Here is a 17,700-nt window from a genome sequence, read left to right on the forward strand (position 1 = left end):
CCATATTCTGCCGATTTCTGGGAAATGCGTGGCACAAGAATAATTGTTCATAAATCATAATAATTATTTTTTCTAGTGCATACGTAGCGAGCGACGACTTGCACAGGTTATTGGGATTATTTTCAAAAACTTTTCCTCTCATGGTCTATATTCACCACCATGTTGTATTTAATATAATATAATATCATTATTGTGATACACCATCAACAACAGTGGAGCACCAGTCGGAAAATAACAATATCGTTTTTCCAGGCCGTTTAAACACTACAAACGCGAATAAACAGACAGCCTGTTGGTAATCGAAAACGTGTAGCGTACCAGTTGCATTGTCTCATTGTGTTTTCGTGTTTATTCCGAGTGAATTATTTCTCCAACACTCAAGGTTCGTTCACCTCGTTAAGAAACAAACAAACAGACTCTCTTATTATTATTATTATTATTATTATAATATATAGGTGTACGTATATTATTTTAATAACGCTCACGACTCCCCGTCGGGGTATCATATCTACCTAAATATATTATATGTGTGTGCATATGATAATACGTGTGCGGTATACGTACGCGATGATTGTTGTAATAGTATTACGAGGACGAATTAATATTAATAATACTGAAAACAATAAAATTAATACCTAATAAATAAAATAATTGGTCGCCAAATTCGATTTATATAATATAACATTGTTATGTATATAGAGTATTTCTTATTAACGTCTATCAGTCGACATTTCAGTAAATATTCGTGATTTTAGTTTCTTATAATTGAACCATGGAATGTCCCACCTATACATTTGTATTATTTCTATGTTGTAGTATATTGGTGCAATGAATGATAAAATAATTTATAATTAAATACTTAAATAATTTTACTTTTCGTGCAGCCTACCTACTAATTTGTTCCAACTTTTTATAAAATATTTTATCTAGAACTTAATACATATTTATAATAATGCTGGCGTTAAAACCAAATGGTAAATATCTTATTGATAATATTACTCGATACGTCTGTGGAGTGTCCAATAGCATAAAACCGAACACGTTGACCATAATCGCGAGACTCACGAGGAGGGGAGAAGGATATTATTATTATGCAGTAATTTGTTTATTAGTTGTTAGTTGTTACCAATAAACGATATACGGAATGTATTATAATATATAGCAACGTTTACGGGAAATGTAAATTTTCCGTCCGACGGTTATTCACACGTGTAATAATATATTTTCCAAAAAAAACCACCGAGAACATCATATTATTTACTGTACTACAGAACAATAACCTTAATCCGTATCACGTAATGCACACACGGTTATATTGCCTTATAGTCGGGTGTGGGTTATCGCACTCGTCGAGAAATAAACTCGGTGCCCCGCGTCATATTATATCATACCCGGTACAAGGTATAGGCACGTGGTATTATGTTATACGCGTTGTTCTACATGTAACAACGTCCGATATATGGAGGCGACGATGTCGAAAAGTAATTATTATTACGTCGCCGAGCTGCACGTGAAGACGAAAAACGAAACGCTTAGTATCCCGGACACAAACGGACGAGGCAGCGAAAAGAGCGAGCGGGACGGTGAGAGAAAAAACCGTACAGGTACCCAATTTAAATCGAGTTTTTTCAAAGTGAAAATCCGTTGTTTTAATTACGAGAAAATTTTCGAAACGCCTACCCCTCCCGCTGCCGCCGTCCCCACGTCTCACGCCCCCGTCGTCCGGATCGTATATCACACCCGCCGCAGTATCTCTTTGCAGCCACCGACGCCGCCGCCGTTTATCGTTTGCGCGCGCGTTCGCGCCGAGGAGGTGTCCGTTTGTCGGGACCGAAATTCCGTTCTTACGAGGTATATTATGTTGACCTACCTATCTCGCGGCACTGTTATATAATAATAATATTATATAGTAATTAACCCGTCCGACCCGAAAACGAATATAATACGACCAGTATATACACACGCGCACGCGCGGTGTGCGCATATTATTATATAGATATGTGCTCGGTTTTCGACAAAATTAAGTTTTTTTTTAGTGGGTACACGTATATATTTTTAACGAGGTGCACACCCGCATACCGTGTATGTGGTATAACGCATAACGTTATTGTATAATACGATTGATATGGGTGAACATAAAAAAAAAATTATATACCTAATACAGCTAATATAGGCGCTTGCTAGGCGTCATCGCGGTCAATCATATTAATTATAATAATAGAACTATTATAATATAGCGAGCGTTTTTACTCTTGTCTTTGAAAATACGATATTATTATAAAATTGTTGAAATTTCCACACGTCTACTGAACTGCCGTCGTAGTGGTGCTGCTGAGCGTCTCGTCAGCGGACGTCAAAATGTCGAAACGTTGTTACTTTAGTGCACGTCCGGTGGGTGGTGCGACGTGTACCTATATATAATATAATATTATTTTCATTTTTTACACACATATCATATTATGATTATTCAACTGTTAAGTACATATAGGCCGTATAGTATTTATAGTAATATTGTCCCGTCATATTATAATGAAATAAACCGCTGCAGTGACGGCGTTTGAGAAAGGGGCGTTCGAGAGGCGGTCTTCTCTGAGCTTTTCATAGTCGTTTGGACTGTTATTGCTGCCTCCTACCTTTTTCGACTCCGGACACGTGTAGATGACGTTTTTACAAGGGTGGTATAGTCGGGTTGTAATTCATCAAATTAACGTCACCGATATCTAATATTACCTATATTAAATAACTGTATAGTATAAGATACCTACTTATTGGTACGTCCTATATGTATATTTTTTAAGCCCGCTCACACATAACGGCAAAGATATTTTTTAATGAAATTTGTACCGCACACTTTTAATGTAGGTACAGCAGTCATACATGTGGTGGTGGAGCCGTGAAGGGGAAGGCATAAAATATGTGCTATTTGGAAAATGTTAACGTTTTTACGACTACCTACTTTTTAATTTATGCGATAATTTAAATTGAACACTAAACTATAGGAACTATATTAGGATAACAGATACATATTTCTGGAAAACGGTCCTGCTATTGTATATAGTATTATTACGATATCATAATATATAATTATGTGACTACCATATTATTATATTACGCTCTTCCGACGTAATTTCCCAATATTATTGTTGTTATCGTTATTATAATATTTTGTTCTTATCATATACCAGTGAATATAGTAACGTGAACGTTTACGATTTGTGTTTACAGGTGGTGTTGTGCGACATTTGGAGGTGCGGCCCTGGCTATGGATTTGGGGTCCGACTGTACAACGATTGCAGTAGTCGAAATGTCAGGGTTGACTACCGGGGACGAGTTCTCGCCGACGACGAGACTTCGAACCCATTTCGTAAGTACCTATAACTATATTATACTAATATTTTTATTCACACGTCGTCGTGATCGCACCTCGTCCATTAAACACACAGTGTTTATAGCATAATGAACGCCACTCTCGGGATCGATTGCGACATACCATCGGAACGATAACGATAAAACTAAAGGTCGACAAGTATAATATAAAATTTATATACGCGTATTATTTCGTGCTGCGGAAAAAAAAATATCGAATAACACCGCGTTCACAGGGGTGGCGCAGCGGTGGGGATAATCGTAGTGGCGAAAACGCCATATTCGTGCGAGCGTCCTAATATAATATATTCTACACTTATTATAGGCACCAGCGATAACTTACTATGTTATGCCGAGTTCACGATTATGATTGTTCATTCCGAATTCTCCGCCTCCGATCACGGCCCGTTTGATTTGTCGTGCCGGACGGGTGGGAGATGATTATAATTCATAATAATATTAGATTATATAAGTAGTGCAGGAATGCGTCATAAAATCTCACCGATTTTTTTTTCTCTCCCGTTGACATCGTTATGATAATATTATTACATACACGTCCTGTTGCACGCATATATATATGCATAATATATATTTTTAATAATATAGGTACTCCTCGTGTGTAACGCCTATGCATAATGTACCTACTCCCGCATACTTGCAGGTTTCCTCCGAGAGCGGCGTGTCCCTCGACGATAATTTATACGTATACATCACGCATGTGTATATAAATTTCGACGGTACTGTTTTCAAATCGAACGGAAATATATGAACAGTATATATACCTACCTAATATTAAGTCTAATGTATCAACGCTTCAGTTCCAACAACTCAAATTTTAACAGATCCGAGTTATGTACACCATCTTATAGATCATCTTATAAGACGATGGGGTGGGATATAACCTTCCCATGTGCACTCCACTGCAGATAATAGCTGAACTCAGAATGTTATTTAATACTTATACCTACTTAAAAAATCGACCCAAAGAAGCTATTAGAAAATACCTTAGACAGACCCGCGTATTAAAAAAATATGCGAAAAACAAGATTACTGATATAAAACACTTTTACTTTTCATTTAGTGGCCTTGCATTTAAGTATTTACTATATTTTTTTTTTTTTTTTTAATAGCAATTATTTTTCTTTGGTATATCCGTTTAATTGGCTACACTCCTTTCAAGGATTATGCGATTTATTTCAATGAAACACAGTAACTTAATACAATATTAGGGTTTTTCCTACTAAATAACAATATTGCTGTATTTGTGCAAACGTCTAGATTGGTTATTGATACTAAAATTAAAACTAACTTGAAGTTTTTTAGTATATAAGTATTGAAATAATTTGGAACTCCACCAACCAGTTTCGATTAATCTGATTTAGATTATATTGTTATCATATTATAGTCCTCGTCCTTGTATTGCAATTATATACTTATCAAGCATAGTTTAAATAGGTAACTCCTATAAAATTGAGCAGTTAAAAGTGTCCAACAATGTCCACAGTCAATATTAAGGTGCGCGTCGCGTGGAGTGGTATAGCGTGGTACAGTTGACGCGCCGTCTGATTAGTGTTGCGCGCAAAATTTTTGTGCGCGGCACGCGGCGCGTCTCTTCCCGACAATTGTCGGTCTCTATATCCCGCGCCAAAGGAAAATTGGTGCGGTGCGTCTTATCCAATCTAACGGCGCGTCGGTTTTACTGTGCGCGGTATATATCACACTCATCGCGCCGTGTGATCCCACCTTACGCAAATATAATCAAAACTGAAAGATGACAACGTCCGTTTTTTTTCTTTCCACATTGAAATTAGCTAACCTTATAATATGCTAATTGACTCGGTATTAACACGTTCTTACTCGTAGCTGCCAACTGCAGTTGTCACTTAATACAATTAAGTTAAAGTATGTTTAAATTTATTTATCACAAAAAAAAAACAATTAGTTAAATTAGGTAGGTAGCTTATTATAAACTGAACGTATAGGTACTCATTAATTCAGTTTTCTTTTTTAGTTCATTAAAGCCCAGCCTTTTATACATAATAACATATATTTCGCGGTTATGCTCCTGTACCAAACCTGACCAAACGTTTCTCCAACGCCTATAAATATAATCACGTCATACGCATGACGTGTGTACAATTTATTATTAATTTATTATATTTCAAACTGCAGTTTTGACCAAATATTTTATCGCCACGAATTCGTATAATATATAATAACAATATATTATAGATATAACGCGTCGAGTGAAATTCTTTGAAAATTTTCACGTCCGCCTCCACCAGCTCGTTTCGACAGCTCCGCAGCTCTATACTTACCCATACAATATTATAATATAGTGTCTTTATATATGATACCTGTATAGTATAGGTACCACCGCGGTTATAGTCGTGGGCCAGCGTATACCACGGCCGGCGTATATTATACACTATGCATAATATTATCACACGATATTCGGTTTTGTATTTTATTTTCGTATTTTCCTCTTCGGGCCCTCCGCCGTACCACACCGCAGTACCTCGTATAATATTATACACTCGACGCATATATCATGCACGCATATTATTATATTAAATAGTATAATATAGGTACCTACGATAATAGTACGCGTATTATACATCATATTGTATGTGTAATATCATTATGCGAGAGGCTAGATAATATAATTTTATAATACGAGCGGTGCGCCCCAACTCGTCTCCTCGTCGGTCATATCATAATATATAGGCCCTATATTATATTCGTTTCGAAAAATGGACATTTAAACGAACGGCGACGGCGTAGTCGTCGTCGTCGTCGTCGTCGTCGTCACATCGTACGCACACGTGTGTAACTGTATATACATAATAATGTATATACAATGTATGTACTATATATAATGCTGTATAATATAATATAGTAAACGAATAATGTATAATATTGTATGAGAATACGCGCGCGCACACACGAATATTATAGTTTATGTTCTTTGAATATTAATGGATTCCACTGCCGCCGCCGCCAAACACGAATAATATCAGTTTTGTGTTTTAGAATCGACACGGATCGTTATAATAATAATAATAATAATAATATTACTATCGGTGTTTCTGGCGTCGGCGGTACGACGACGTCGCATGTTTATAGTGCTCACGCCGCCGCCGTTTGGAAAGTATATAGGTACCTTATATTATATTATAATATTATTATATGTATATAGGTACGACGTTTACACGGGCGCGCACGCACTTATTTGATATGTCGATAGCGTAGTTTTTTCGTCGACCGAGAACAATGACAGACGCGATAAACATTTAAGTATATCGCCGCGTATACCGCGTTATAGTATACGTGGTATACGGTGTAATAATGTTATAGCTAACCTCGCGCGCGTGTGTGTGCCGCCGCCGAGCAACAGGTAGCGCGGAGGGTAACGAACTCTCGCCCTACTCGACGTGTGCAGTTAAAATATGTCTTATAGATGTCGTATAATAAGTGACATCAATTAATAGACGGGTATTCGCCAAACGGTTGTCGCGAAAGCTCCAAAAACCCTGCAAGTAACCAAGCGGCCACGGGCAGAACGAGGACTTGATCCGTGAATAGATACTCTGAACTGAATCCTTTTTAGTCACGGCTTATTATGAGAGTATAAATTTACGCTTCGGGTAGGTTTTTTAGTTTTTTCCCGCAATCTTCGTCATCGCTCTTTTCAAATTGATATTTTTGAAATATTATTTCGGAAAAATTAACTCTCTAGCCACGATCAGAGGACCGGAATGGGGCGAGGGGACGTGCGATCGTGCTTAGCACGAACGGCCATTATCTTCTCATTAATTGTGCTAGAGGCAGAGGAGGAAGGGGGAGTTTTTTTACTAGCTAAGACATTTGAGCAAGATTGGCTAAAATTTCACAATCCGGCTCATTGCGGACGTTAATATAAATCTTCAAAATATCTATCAGACGCGTGATGTTCGTGTACATACATCCTGAAAAGCCGAATAGTATACCTACTCAGTGACTATGTTTTCAAGCTGTTTTTCTCGCAGACGAACCAATTTATTTTTCATACTATAAGAATACAGCGTTTACGGCCACTAACATTTAGTATAATATACGTTAAAATATCATATTATATTATCAATAACCACTAAGACGCGAATGTACGATCAAAGATACCGCTGCAGCGATGTCGATAAGATACAATGTATCACGAGCTACTTTAAGAAGATGTTTTAGGCAGTGCTTTATACTTTGATAGAACCATAATAATATGTGCCTACTTAGAGGTGGTGTGACGAGGTGCGTAGCAGAGTTGGTTAACTCGTCACGCAATAGTTGGATTTGTTTTTTAATGGAAAATCGTTGTAAAGTTTGTTTTTTTATTTTGTTTAAAGCGTGTTTGTCCTCTTCGCGTCCTACTCTTCTAACCTCCAAAGCCGCCACAGCGGGATGATAAACACACAAGACACAAAACGTTATATTGTCTGTGTGTACATGCCGAGTGATGTGTGATGCTTGTGATGCTTGTGTGTTTGTTTTATTTATTTATTATTATTATTATTATTATTATTTAAATCAGTTAATACGAAACGCTCTCCTGTACATTCCACGGCCGATCGTGACTTGAAATTTGAAGTACTGGTTTTCTATTATGCGTTTGACAATATTATTATATAATACGAAATGAAGCAGCAGCGAATGATGATGGTCGTGGTTGCGTATGGCGTGTATGTGTTGTGGCGCTTACGTACCCACGGATTGCGTGTGTAACAATATCGAAAAGTGGAGCCTAACCGAAACGCTATGCCACAACAATATAATAATAATAATGTATTGTATCATAATAAATTAACAGCTAATGCGCTATATTTTACCGTATACACCGCGGCGCTGCATAATATTATATGATTATTAACGGTAAGGTTACTTATATCGAATTGAGCGTTTTAGGTAACTATCGTCCCGGGCGCGTACTCGTGTACCTCTGTACCTATACCTAAATACATGGTTTATACCGCATATAGTATATACGTAGATACCTAATATTTTAAAGCCGCCGCAGCCCAGAGCTAACAACTCACTAAAACATTAATATAGGTAGTGCGGTCGATGATTGATCACCGATTTGTTCGTGTATTTATCCGATTTTAACTTTTAACACACTCACACTCACACAAAACATCTCGTCGATATATTATTATTATTATGATTTTTATGATACGGACCCTATTTTATGAACATAATACCATATTGTTTCGGGTAACATACGCATATTATATATATAACGTTACTCGGTTAACGGTAAACTATTAAAACTACCGACCCCTACGTAGATACCTACAGAATTCTTACAGATTATGATAATATGCGTCGTGTAATAATAAAAATAAATTAATACGTTGTCAGCGCCCTGTCAGGACCTAATAAAAATGTTATTGCAGGGATTAAAGAACGGCGTATTGTAACGTTTGTGTTTGAAAAAAATTGTGAATATGTGAATTAGTGTGTGACGTGAGTTAACGTTAATCAATAACGAAAATGATAAAATATCATAGAAAAGGTAATGAAACAAATGTAAACGATGAACATTTAAAAACGAACATCGTTACTTTTAAATTTGAAATGATATTTCGTAATATATAAATATGTTTATTATAAGCATGATTTCACTAAAAAAAAATCCATTGCGTTTTGTTTGTGAAATTAAAATTAACATTTCAGAATTGTGTTACAAAAATATAGTTGTGAATTTTAATTTCAAACGAAATGTGCTATATTTTTCAACAAAGAATTCGTACTTATTTACGTATTATCACCAAAGTCCCACACTCTGCGGATGAGCGATGACGTGCATAAAATATAATATTGAATCTATACAAAACTGTGTCTCATCACATGTGAGCATATTATGCTCGTAATGAACGATTAATTAACTTTTTTATTTTTTTTTTTTTATATCAACAGAAAACCTAACCGTCAAATCCTTGGACTTCAGTATTCGACTGTCGATATTCGCTGAGGAGTCGCATCGGTATTTGTGTTTCAACAACAAATGGTCCCTTGTTGGTTCGGTAAGTGATGTCTATATTATATTATATATATTTTTTATATGTGTACATAACAGTATAGAGTCAACAACTACACACACTATTATTACATACAGTATATTTATTTTTATAAAACATATATTATAATATTAAATAATATATTTAAGAATATCGAATAACAAGGTCCTCGACAGCAGTCGGTCTCGCGCATCTCACCCTTCATACAATGAATTCCTTTTTTTTTTACGATGTACAATAAACCGATATGACTGCTGCGTATCTCCTGCACATTGTTTCAACGTACATTAAAAGACGAATTTCACAATCTAGCACACTCGAATACTATTTTTTATCGTCTGCGTGCGTTGAGCAAATACACCAAAAGAATGTTCAAGAAAAAACACATTTTTCACTCGGCCGTCTTAAATAAATGTCGACACTATTACTTTACAATATTATATTATACCTATAGTAATTACTATTATATGCCTGCCTACCTTTATAATATAATATATTTATATACACGCACAAGTCGCATAGAAATATATAATGTTTAGTCACAATCTTTTCAGCCACTTATTACTTATATAATATACGAAATAGTGCCCGTCTACAAACAATATAATATAATATGCCCGTATAAAAATTAAGAACAATTAAATATTTGTATTGTGTAATTACGTTTATATTGCCATGGATAGGTAGATTCATACATGATACATTTGACACATGTTGACATGAACATTGTACATAATACTATATAATAAGTATAGCTTTTAACAAGTCTTATATAAATGCTTTTTGTGATAATCTATTATGTGAGAACGAATAAATTCAATAGTTTAAATTAATCTAATTTTCATTGGTTACTTCAGGCAAAGCACAGGGTTAAAAATTCAGGGACTGGAACCGAATCTAAAAGAACCTGTTCTGGAAATGGAACCTTTAATATATTAATAACCGGAACCGGAACCGGAACCGAAACCTTTATTTTATTAATAAAGCACCAGAACCGAACTGGAATTTTTAAATAAAATAGGTTCTTTTAGGTTCGAAAATAAAATAATTTTATTTATCATAATTTAATGGCATCACTGTTTTGTGTATAAACTATGTATGGTCATCATATGATTTTCTAATATTTCTCATACTACTAATTAAACAAACATTCTGGATAGATATTTAAGATTATTATACTTTTCGGTAGGTACCTAAATTACCTGGAACCGATACCTTCATTTTTTTTTTTATCAAAAAACTAGAACCGAACGGGAACATTTAGTTTATTTCTGGAGTTATCCGGAATCAATACCGATAAATTCAAAAGGTTTTCCAGTACCTGGTTAAAATATATAAGTGTATGTACAATCATTACAAAATTATTATTATAATAGGCCAACCTAAATATTATGTTGATCTGTGATCTGTCATTTCTTATTTATATGCATTTTAATATAATATAATATTATATATTAGTACAATAGTACCTATACTGTAATATTATGTCATATATTATGGTTGCAAAGTTAAATCACTTAAGATGGGGGGGGGGGTCTATTTATTTTTATAAATCTTAAACTTTCAAGAAAAATATCGATAACATGTGTACCTACTTATATGCAGTTATTTGCACTCTGCGACGTATAGAACTGTGTAGATAGAAGACACATAATATGTCACATACGAGACACTATATCGTCAGATTATAAATCGCATCTAATTAATTTAAGATGATTTGTTTTTGCTTTCAGAAACATTTCCGCGGCCCCAAGTGTCTGTTCTACGAGGAGATGCTGTCCACTGGGTACACACGGTACAAGTCGGTGGTCGATAAGTCGCGGTACATAGGTTTCAACCGGCGGGGCCGTCCAATGAGGCGGCACGTGTTCCACACGGACCCGCTGAACCGATGCCTGAACTTCCTCAAGCTGGACACCAAGTTTGACATCGGTGACCATAATCGCAAGGTGGCCGCTTCGTCGGGCAAGACCATTGTCATCGGCGGCAGTGGCGGCAGCGGAGGAAAGCGCAACGGCTCGTCAAAGAGACCGATCGCGTCGGCCGGCGGCGGTTACAACAGAAAATCGCTAACGACCTCCACGACGACGACCACCACCACCACCACGACAACCACCACCACCACCACCACAACGACCACTACACCACCACCACCACCACCTCCACCATCACCGTCAACACATCCTTCTTCTAAACCACCAGTCAAGCACAGTCGAATTCGGTTCAGACACAACCGGCGCAACAGACACCGTCCCGAAGCCCTTCAATCGTTAGATCAAGACTAGAATAGTATTACATTATTTTACTACTATTATTATTATTATTATTATTATTATGATTTTTACTATTATTATTATTATTATTTATCATCATCATCATCATCGCTATACTATTCTCAAAACCAGACTAGTAAAAAACTAAACAGTTATTATTACTATTATTATTAATATCATATGACTCCGTGAGGAAAATATAGTATACAATGCCTATATTTATTTTAAATTTAAAACGGAACGAATTCCCAGATGAATACACAGGTCGTAGGTTTTTTTTTATCTATGAACACTCGACGATATCGCTGCGATTTAAAGGTAGTGAATACAATATTATAATAGGTTAACGATCGCTTTGTGGGATTTTCAAGTACACTAAAAACCCTTTGGGACTTTTTTTCTTTGAATATTTTTTACCATTGTTTACTTGTTGCGTATAATATAATTATTGCAACGATTAAACGTTTCTTTATTGTTTGATTTTTAAACGTATAGCGTCCAACTGCGTTGATGCAGTCGACAGCACCACGTGCTTGTTATAATGATAATATTTAATACGCGTGATGCATTCATTACCCGGAGAGAGGTAAACACAATCGGTGCACACGCGTAGCGACTGCGGATTTTCCCGTTGCGTTTTCCGAAGACTGTGTATTATTTATATAGCCCTATTATAGCTACCATTACCGTACTGTATAGTGTCTGTTATATTACAAGACGATTTAGTTGGCCAAACGGTCCAGTGTTTGTGGGGCCGATGTACAATAGTTTTATATTCGTACGAAATCGGATCACCCACATGATATTATTATAGGTACCGTTGCTCCGGGAGCACGTCTGACATTCCGTTGGGCATGTTACCGACTCGCATTGTTTTTTTATAATTATAATTATTATTATTATAGGAATTAATATTTATTACCACCCGAAGTATGTGTTATACTATTATTTCTACACCTCCCCTTCACGCGACGATTGGCTCTTCGCGGTACGTGACAGTAATGATGGCGAATATCGCTGCTCGCGTGTTATTATACCATTTTATAACTAAGCGGGTAACGTCCATGTACCATTTTGTAGCCATCGGAGCATATTAAAAAGTCCAACGATATTATTTGAATTTCAACGGAGAACATGTTCAGTAATATTGTTTAGTATCATAATTCTAGTCAATATTTTCTTTTCATAATAAGCACTTTTAATCCACCAACATCACAGTATAAAATTAAATCGTATAATGACACAACATTGTGCAGAATTTCAAATACGTAGTGACGATCGCCGGATCGTGATACTAAAATATTGAACTAGTGTTATGAAATATAATAGATTATATTGTTTAGCGTACATAGAGCCTATAGGTGCTTATATTATAATAAACAAAACGTACTCAATACCGAAAAGTATTAATATTTCTAATTTCTAAAAAAAAATTTAATATTAAAAAGGCTACGGGGAGAAAATAAAATATATGTAGCTCTTAAACAATTTTGTTATTACTTAAACTAAATATGGATAATTTTTTTTTAATTATGAGTGTCCACATGGTATTATATAGGTACAAGCATAATGATAATAAATTGTAAACAAAATGTGTGCATGCATTATCAATATTAACAAAGTAACGAGTTTTAAAATGTTTATGAAACATTATTTTTCATCGTTGATATAATATATTTTATAGCTAACGTTTAAATTTCACCGTATGCATGTACCTATGTTTATATTATAGTAACACTCCGTGTACAGTTTAGGTTATAAGTTTATTTTTGTTCCGTAACGTCTCGTTTTGACCAAACCGCAGGTTGCCGAACTTGAGTTTAATAAAATATAATGTGTTCATGTGTAATAGTGTAATAGTAACAATAATAATGATGATAATTGTTCTGGAAAATTGAGAATAATATAAGATGATGATATTAAATACATAATATCAATGTTATACAGTGCAAATCGTTTATAATGACGTTCGAGGGACCAGTAGTAGATATAGGTCGTAACAAACCGCCATACAACCGGATGGCATAATATTATGTATAGAGGAGTTTTGCTCGGAGTCTCGGACACTCTATTATTTTAGTGTTCACACGGGGACCCGACAATATTATGACAATATTATACAACCACGGTGTCTTTATAAACGATTTCTACTGTACAATATATACCCATACAGTATACATTTCATCAGCATATACAAATAATAATTAACAGACCTGAGTTAGGAGAACCGACCGCGTTCGGATGATATATTGTTTAACGTAAGTATAAAAAAAAAAAAAAAATATCGAATAGCTATCGATAAATCTCTGTGAGATGAACGTTTTGATTTTTATTGTTTTTTTTTTTTGTCTCTCTCTCTTGTAAATATTGTCTATATATAATCACTATGTACATACACGGAACTGTACCATTTTAGTTGCCTCCCCTCCCCGCCCCCAAATTCCTTACAACCCTTTTTATTTATTTATTTATTTTATAATTTTTTTTTTCTTTTACATATAGATACATTTAATATAATATGTGACACCACCCCTACTACACAATATATAATTGTACGCTTTTTTATTCTGACTGTTCTACGTCAGCGTACACCGTAGTATACAGGTACATCTACTACCTATACAACAATATTATTATAGTAACCAAAGTGTATGACCACATAATATGTCTTTTCCAAAAATATTTAGCAGTATTAAAAATAACATTGTATATAACTTAACTGTATTTAGATTAGCGTGTTGGCCGTGTGTGTCGTAATCGAGTACGAAGCCGCACGCCCAAGTTTTGTAATGTTCTAAAACGCTAGACGCGTTAACAGGTGCCATATTATAATATAGTATATATATTATCTTATATATTTATAAAAACCCACGATAATTATGTATTTTTATTTTCATAACCCCCTCCCCTCTCCCGACAACCACCAATTTAATTTTTATTTGATTTGTATAACTATATATGATATATGCATATATATATATTATACCTACATATAATATTATTTATGTATATACATACACACTTATTTTTAACATCATTATTGTTACGATTATTATTATGTTTTTTTTTTTTTTATATAATTCACCTGTACCTACAATGTGTTGTACAAACGTACAATACAAGCGATTTATATAAATTTTTTTTTTTCAATTGGAACTCTATTATTAGGTACCTCTCCCCCACCAGGCACATCATACTATATGGTAACAACCGTCGTCGTGTTATTTTTATTATTGTAAAAACAAAACATATTATTATAATTATAACTATTATTATTATTATTATTATTATTAGGTACCTGAGCAGATCGCCGCTCGCTAACATGTATTTTTTTTTTCAAAAAAAAACTTCGCGCCGGCTAATCGATCATTGTACGCTTATTGCACGTCCCAACTATTGTCCCGTCACTTTCCTCCTATACCATATTATATTTTAATAATATGTATACCCCCGCACTACTATAGGTAGCCGGTCGTGTGATCAACATGTATATTTGTGTGTATGTGTTTGTGTGCATGTGAGAGAGTGTCTGTGTGTGTGTGTTTGTATGTATGTGAGTTGTTTCGCCAAAATGCGTTGCGATTTAATAATAATGTACTACTACTACTACTACTACTACTACTTTTAGTAATCAAAAAAAAACCTAATGTATTAAGCTTTGTAATAATAAACAAAATATGTCTTAACCATTATTTTCAACAATAAAAACGAATCACTTAAGAAAAATGCATACTCAATGTACTCAATATAATAATAATACATACGTAATATATTTTTGTGTACGGAATGTTCATACAAACTATTGTGATGGAGCTACTTCGTCGACTACTATATTCGATATACACGAATTTCGAGTGTTTAAATACATATTTTACAATAATATATGATAATGTATACTGCTCAAAATGAGTGTACAATATAATAATAATTATGTTCACGATATATACCTACCCGTATACCACCTACGTACATAATTACATAACATTATATTGTGCACGTGAGTTGTACCTATCGATATTATTGGCTGGTGTGTACACGCGTATATGGACGCACTCCCGAAGCAAACAATAATTATTGTTTTTGATAATATTCCATTGAAAAACTGCGTGTCCGTCATATAATAATAATATAAGCGCATTGCGCAGCGTTCCAGCCAATCGGTATAATACCTCGTTTTCAAAAATATGGAATATTATGGTATTCTTAAATCCATTTATACCGAGGTAGGTCCTATTTGTTTCACAGTGAGCGTGTGCGTATATAACAGCTATATAAATAAATATGTATATACCTATTATATATATATATATATAGTGGCTGTAATAATATAAATTATAATAATAATTGCATTATTATTGTGTACGCAGTACAGCAAATTATACATAAAAGGTTAATTATGTATCCGGCCAATATAAACTTATTAGTCGCAATAATTGTGAAGTACAGGTATAAACTCGTCATAGGCGTATTATTGTATCTAAATAATATGTATTACCTATGATGAAATATGGATTTGAACAGTCCTAATACAATAATACGCCTAACAATCACGTACCTACGCGTGTAACAATAATCTCACCTAATACATGATACAAACTTAAAATGATTGTTATCACCGAGAAGACTCGGAATAGCTGATGTATTTGACGTTTTAAATTTGTTCAATTTTGGTTCAGTTGACACTTTTTGAAACCCAATAAAGATAAAAATGTTTTTGCACCAAATTCTGACAACATTTAATCGTTATTGGGAGGACTTTTGATTAGAATAGTTTTTTGACTGTTATCATTTATCCCATGTTTAAATATTAAAATCAATTTTGGACACATCTCTATTGATTGTTCAGCTATTAGGTACTTACTAAAGATTGATTTCAATGACTGATTCAACTATTAAAGTGCTTTGAAAATATGAGTATCGGATGAATCTACAGGTACCTGATATGCAGCTGTCACGTAAAAAAACTGTGGTTATTTTGTAATGAAGATCGTGTCACAAAAAAAAAAAATTAAATACTTAAAATATATTATACAATATATATAATATATCATATCCGAAAATATCAATTCATTTAGTTTTTATTATGAACCATCGCATATATTATAACAAACAATGGACATTTTATCATACAACTTACATGCAGGTAAGGAATTTGGATTAGATGAGTGATGATTCAGGCAGCACTTTTCCTGTAGCCAGATTGTTTTTGAATGGTAGGTATTCATTATTTTGTTATTAATAAATTATTATAATATAGGTATTTAGTTACTAGTTTAAATTTTTTTGTTAAATTTAATGTAATAAAACATTAATATTGTTGGGAGACAAAGGTATATTATAATCAATACAACTTCGATTTAATAAGAAAAAAACAGGGTTTGCAAACGTTATAATAACGTTATATTTGACAAAAACGATGGAAATTTGTAAACGTAATTATAACGAAAAGCGATACTCAAAAATAATTAAATACCGCAAAACAAAACATAACGATTAACAAAATATATTATACTATATCATTAAGTACATAACGCAAAACGTAATTGGTAGAATATCATTAAACGAAAAATATCGCAAAACGTAATTTATAAAATTTCATGGAATGAAAAATAACGCAAAACAAAAGTTTAAAATCCATTTATTTAAAAGTTATACTGGCTTCGTAGAAATATTTATTTCATGCATACGGACATTATAAATATTATATTAACATTATATTATATTCCGTATTTGGACCATTACCTACCCGCATTAGTTATTATTAATAAATTTAACAGTTATTGACACTATTCTAAATGACGATAAAAATAAAACTTGTATGAGGTTTTAATTCTAAATAACGGTAAACGAAAAAATGGTGTAACGTTTTAACTCTAAATAAAGATAAACGCAAAAATTGTGTAACGTTTTAATTTAAATAACATAAAATGGAATTTTTTTTTCTAAAGCAAGCCGTGTATATAACATAATGATTATGATAATTATATAATGTAGGTATTGCCTGACATTTATAA

General features: G+C 33.9%; 1 protein-coding gene across 1 annotated transcript in view; it reads left to right on the forward strand.

The window, feature by feature from the left end:
• LOC100569010 (merozoite surface antigen 2) overlaps window positions 1-13,033 on the forward strand; it is a 53,394-nt gene extending 40,361 nt beyond the window's left edge. The window contains exons 3-5 of the mRNA XM_003244288.4: window positions 3,226-3,364; window positions 9,313-9,419; window positions 11,147-13,033. Of these exons, the coding sequence (XP_003244336.1) occupies window positions 3,226-3,364; window positions 9,313-9,419; window positions 11,147-11,698 (798 nt within the window). The 3' untranslated portion in view covers window positions 11,699-13,033. The remainder of the gene's footprint in view (window positions 1-3,225; window positions 3,365-9,312; window positions 9,420-11,146) is intronic.
• The last annotated feature ends 4,667 nt before the right edge of the window (window positions 13,034-17,700 follow it).

Source organism: Acyrthosiphon pisum, chromosome X, assembly GCF_005508785.2.
Source record: "Acyrthosiphon pisum isolate AL4f chromosome X, pea_aphid_22Mar2018_4r6ur, whole genome shotgun sequence".
Classification (NCBI taxonomy): Eukaryota; Metazoa; Arthropoda; class Insecta; order Hemiptera; family Aphididae; genus Acyrthosiphon; species Acyrthosiphon pisum.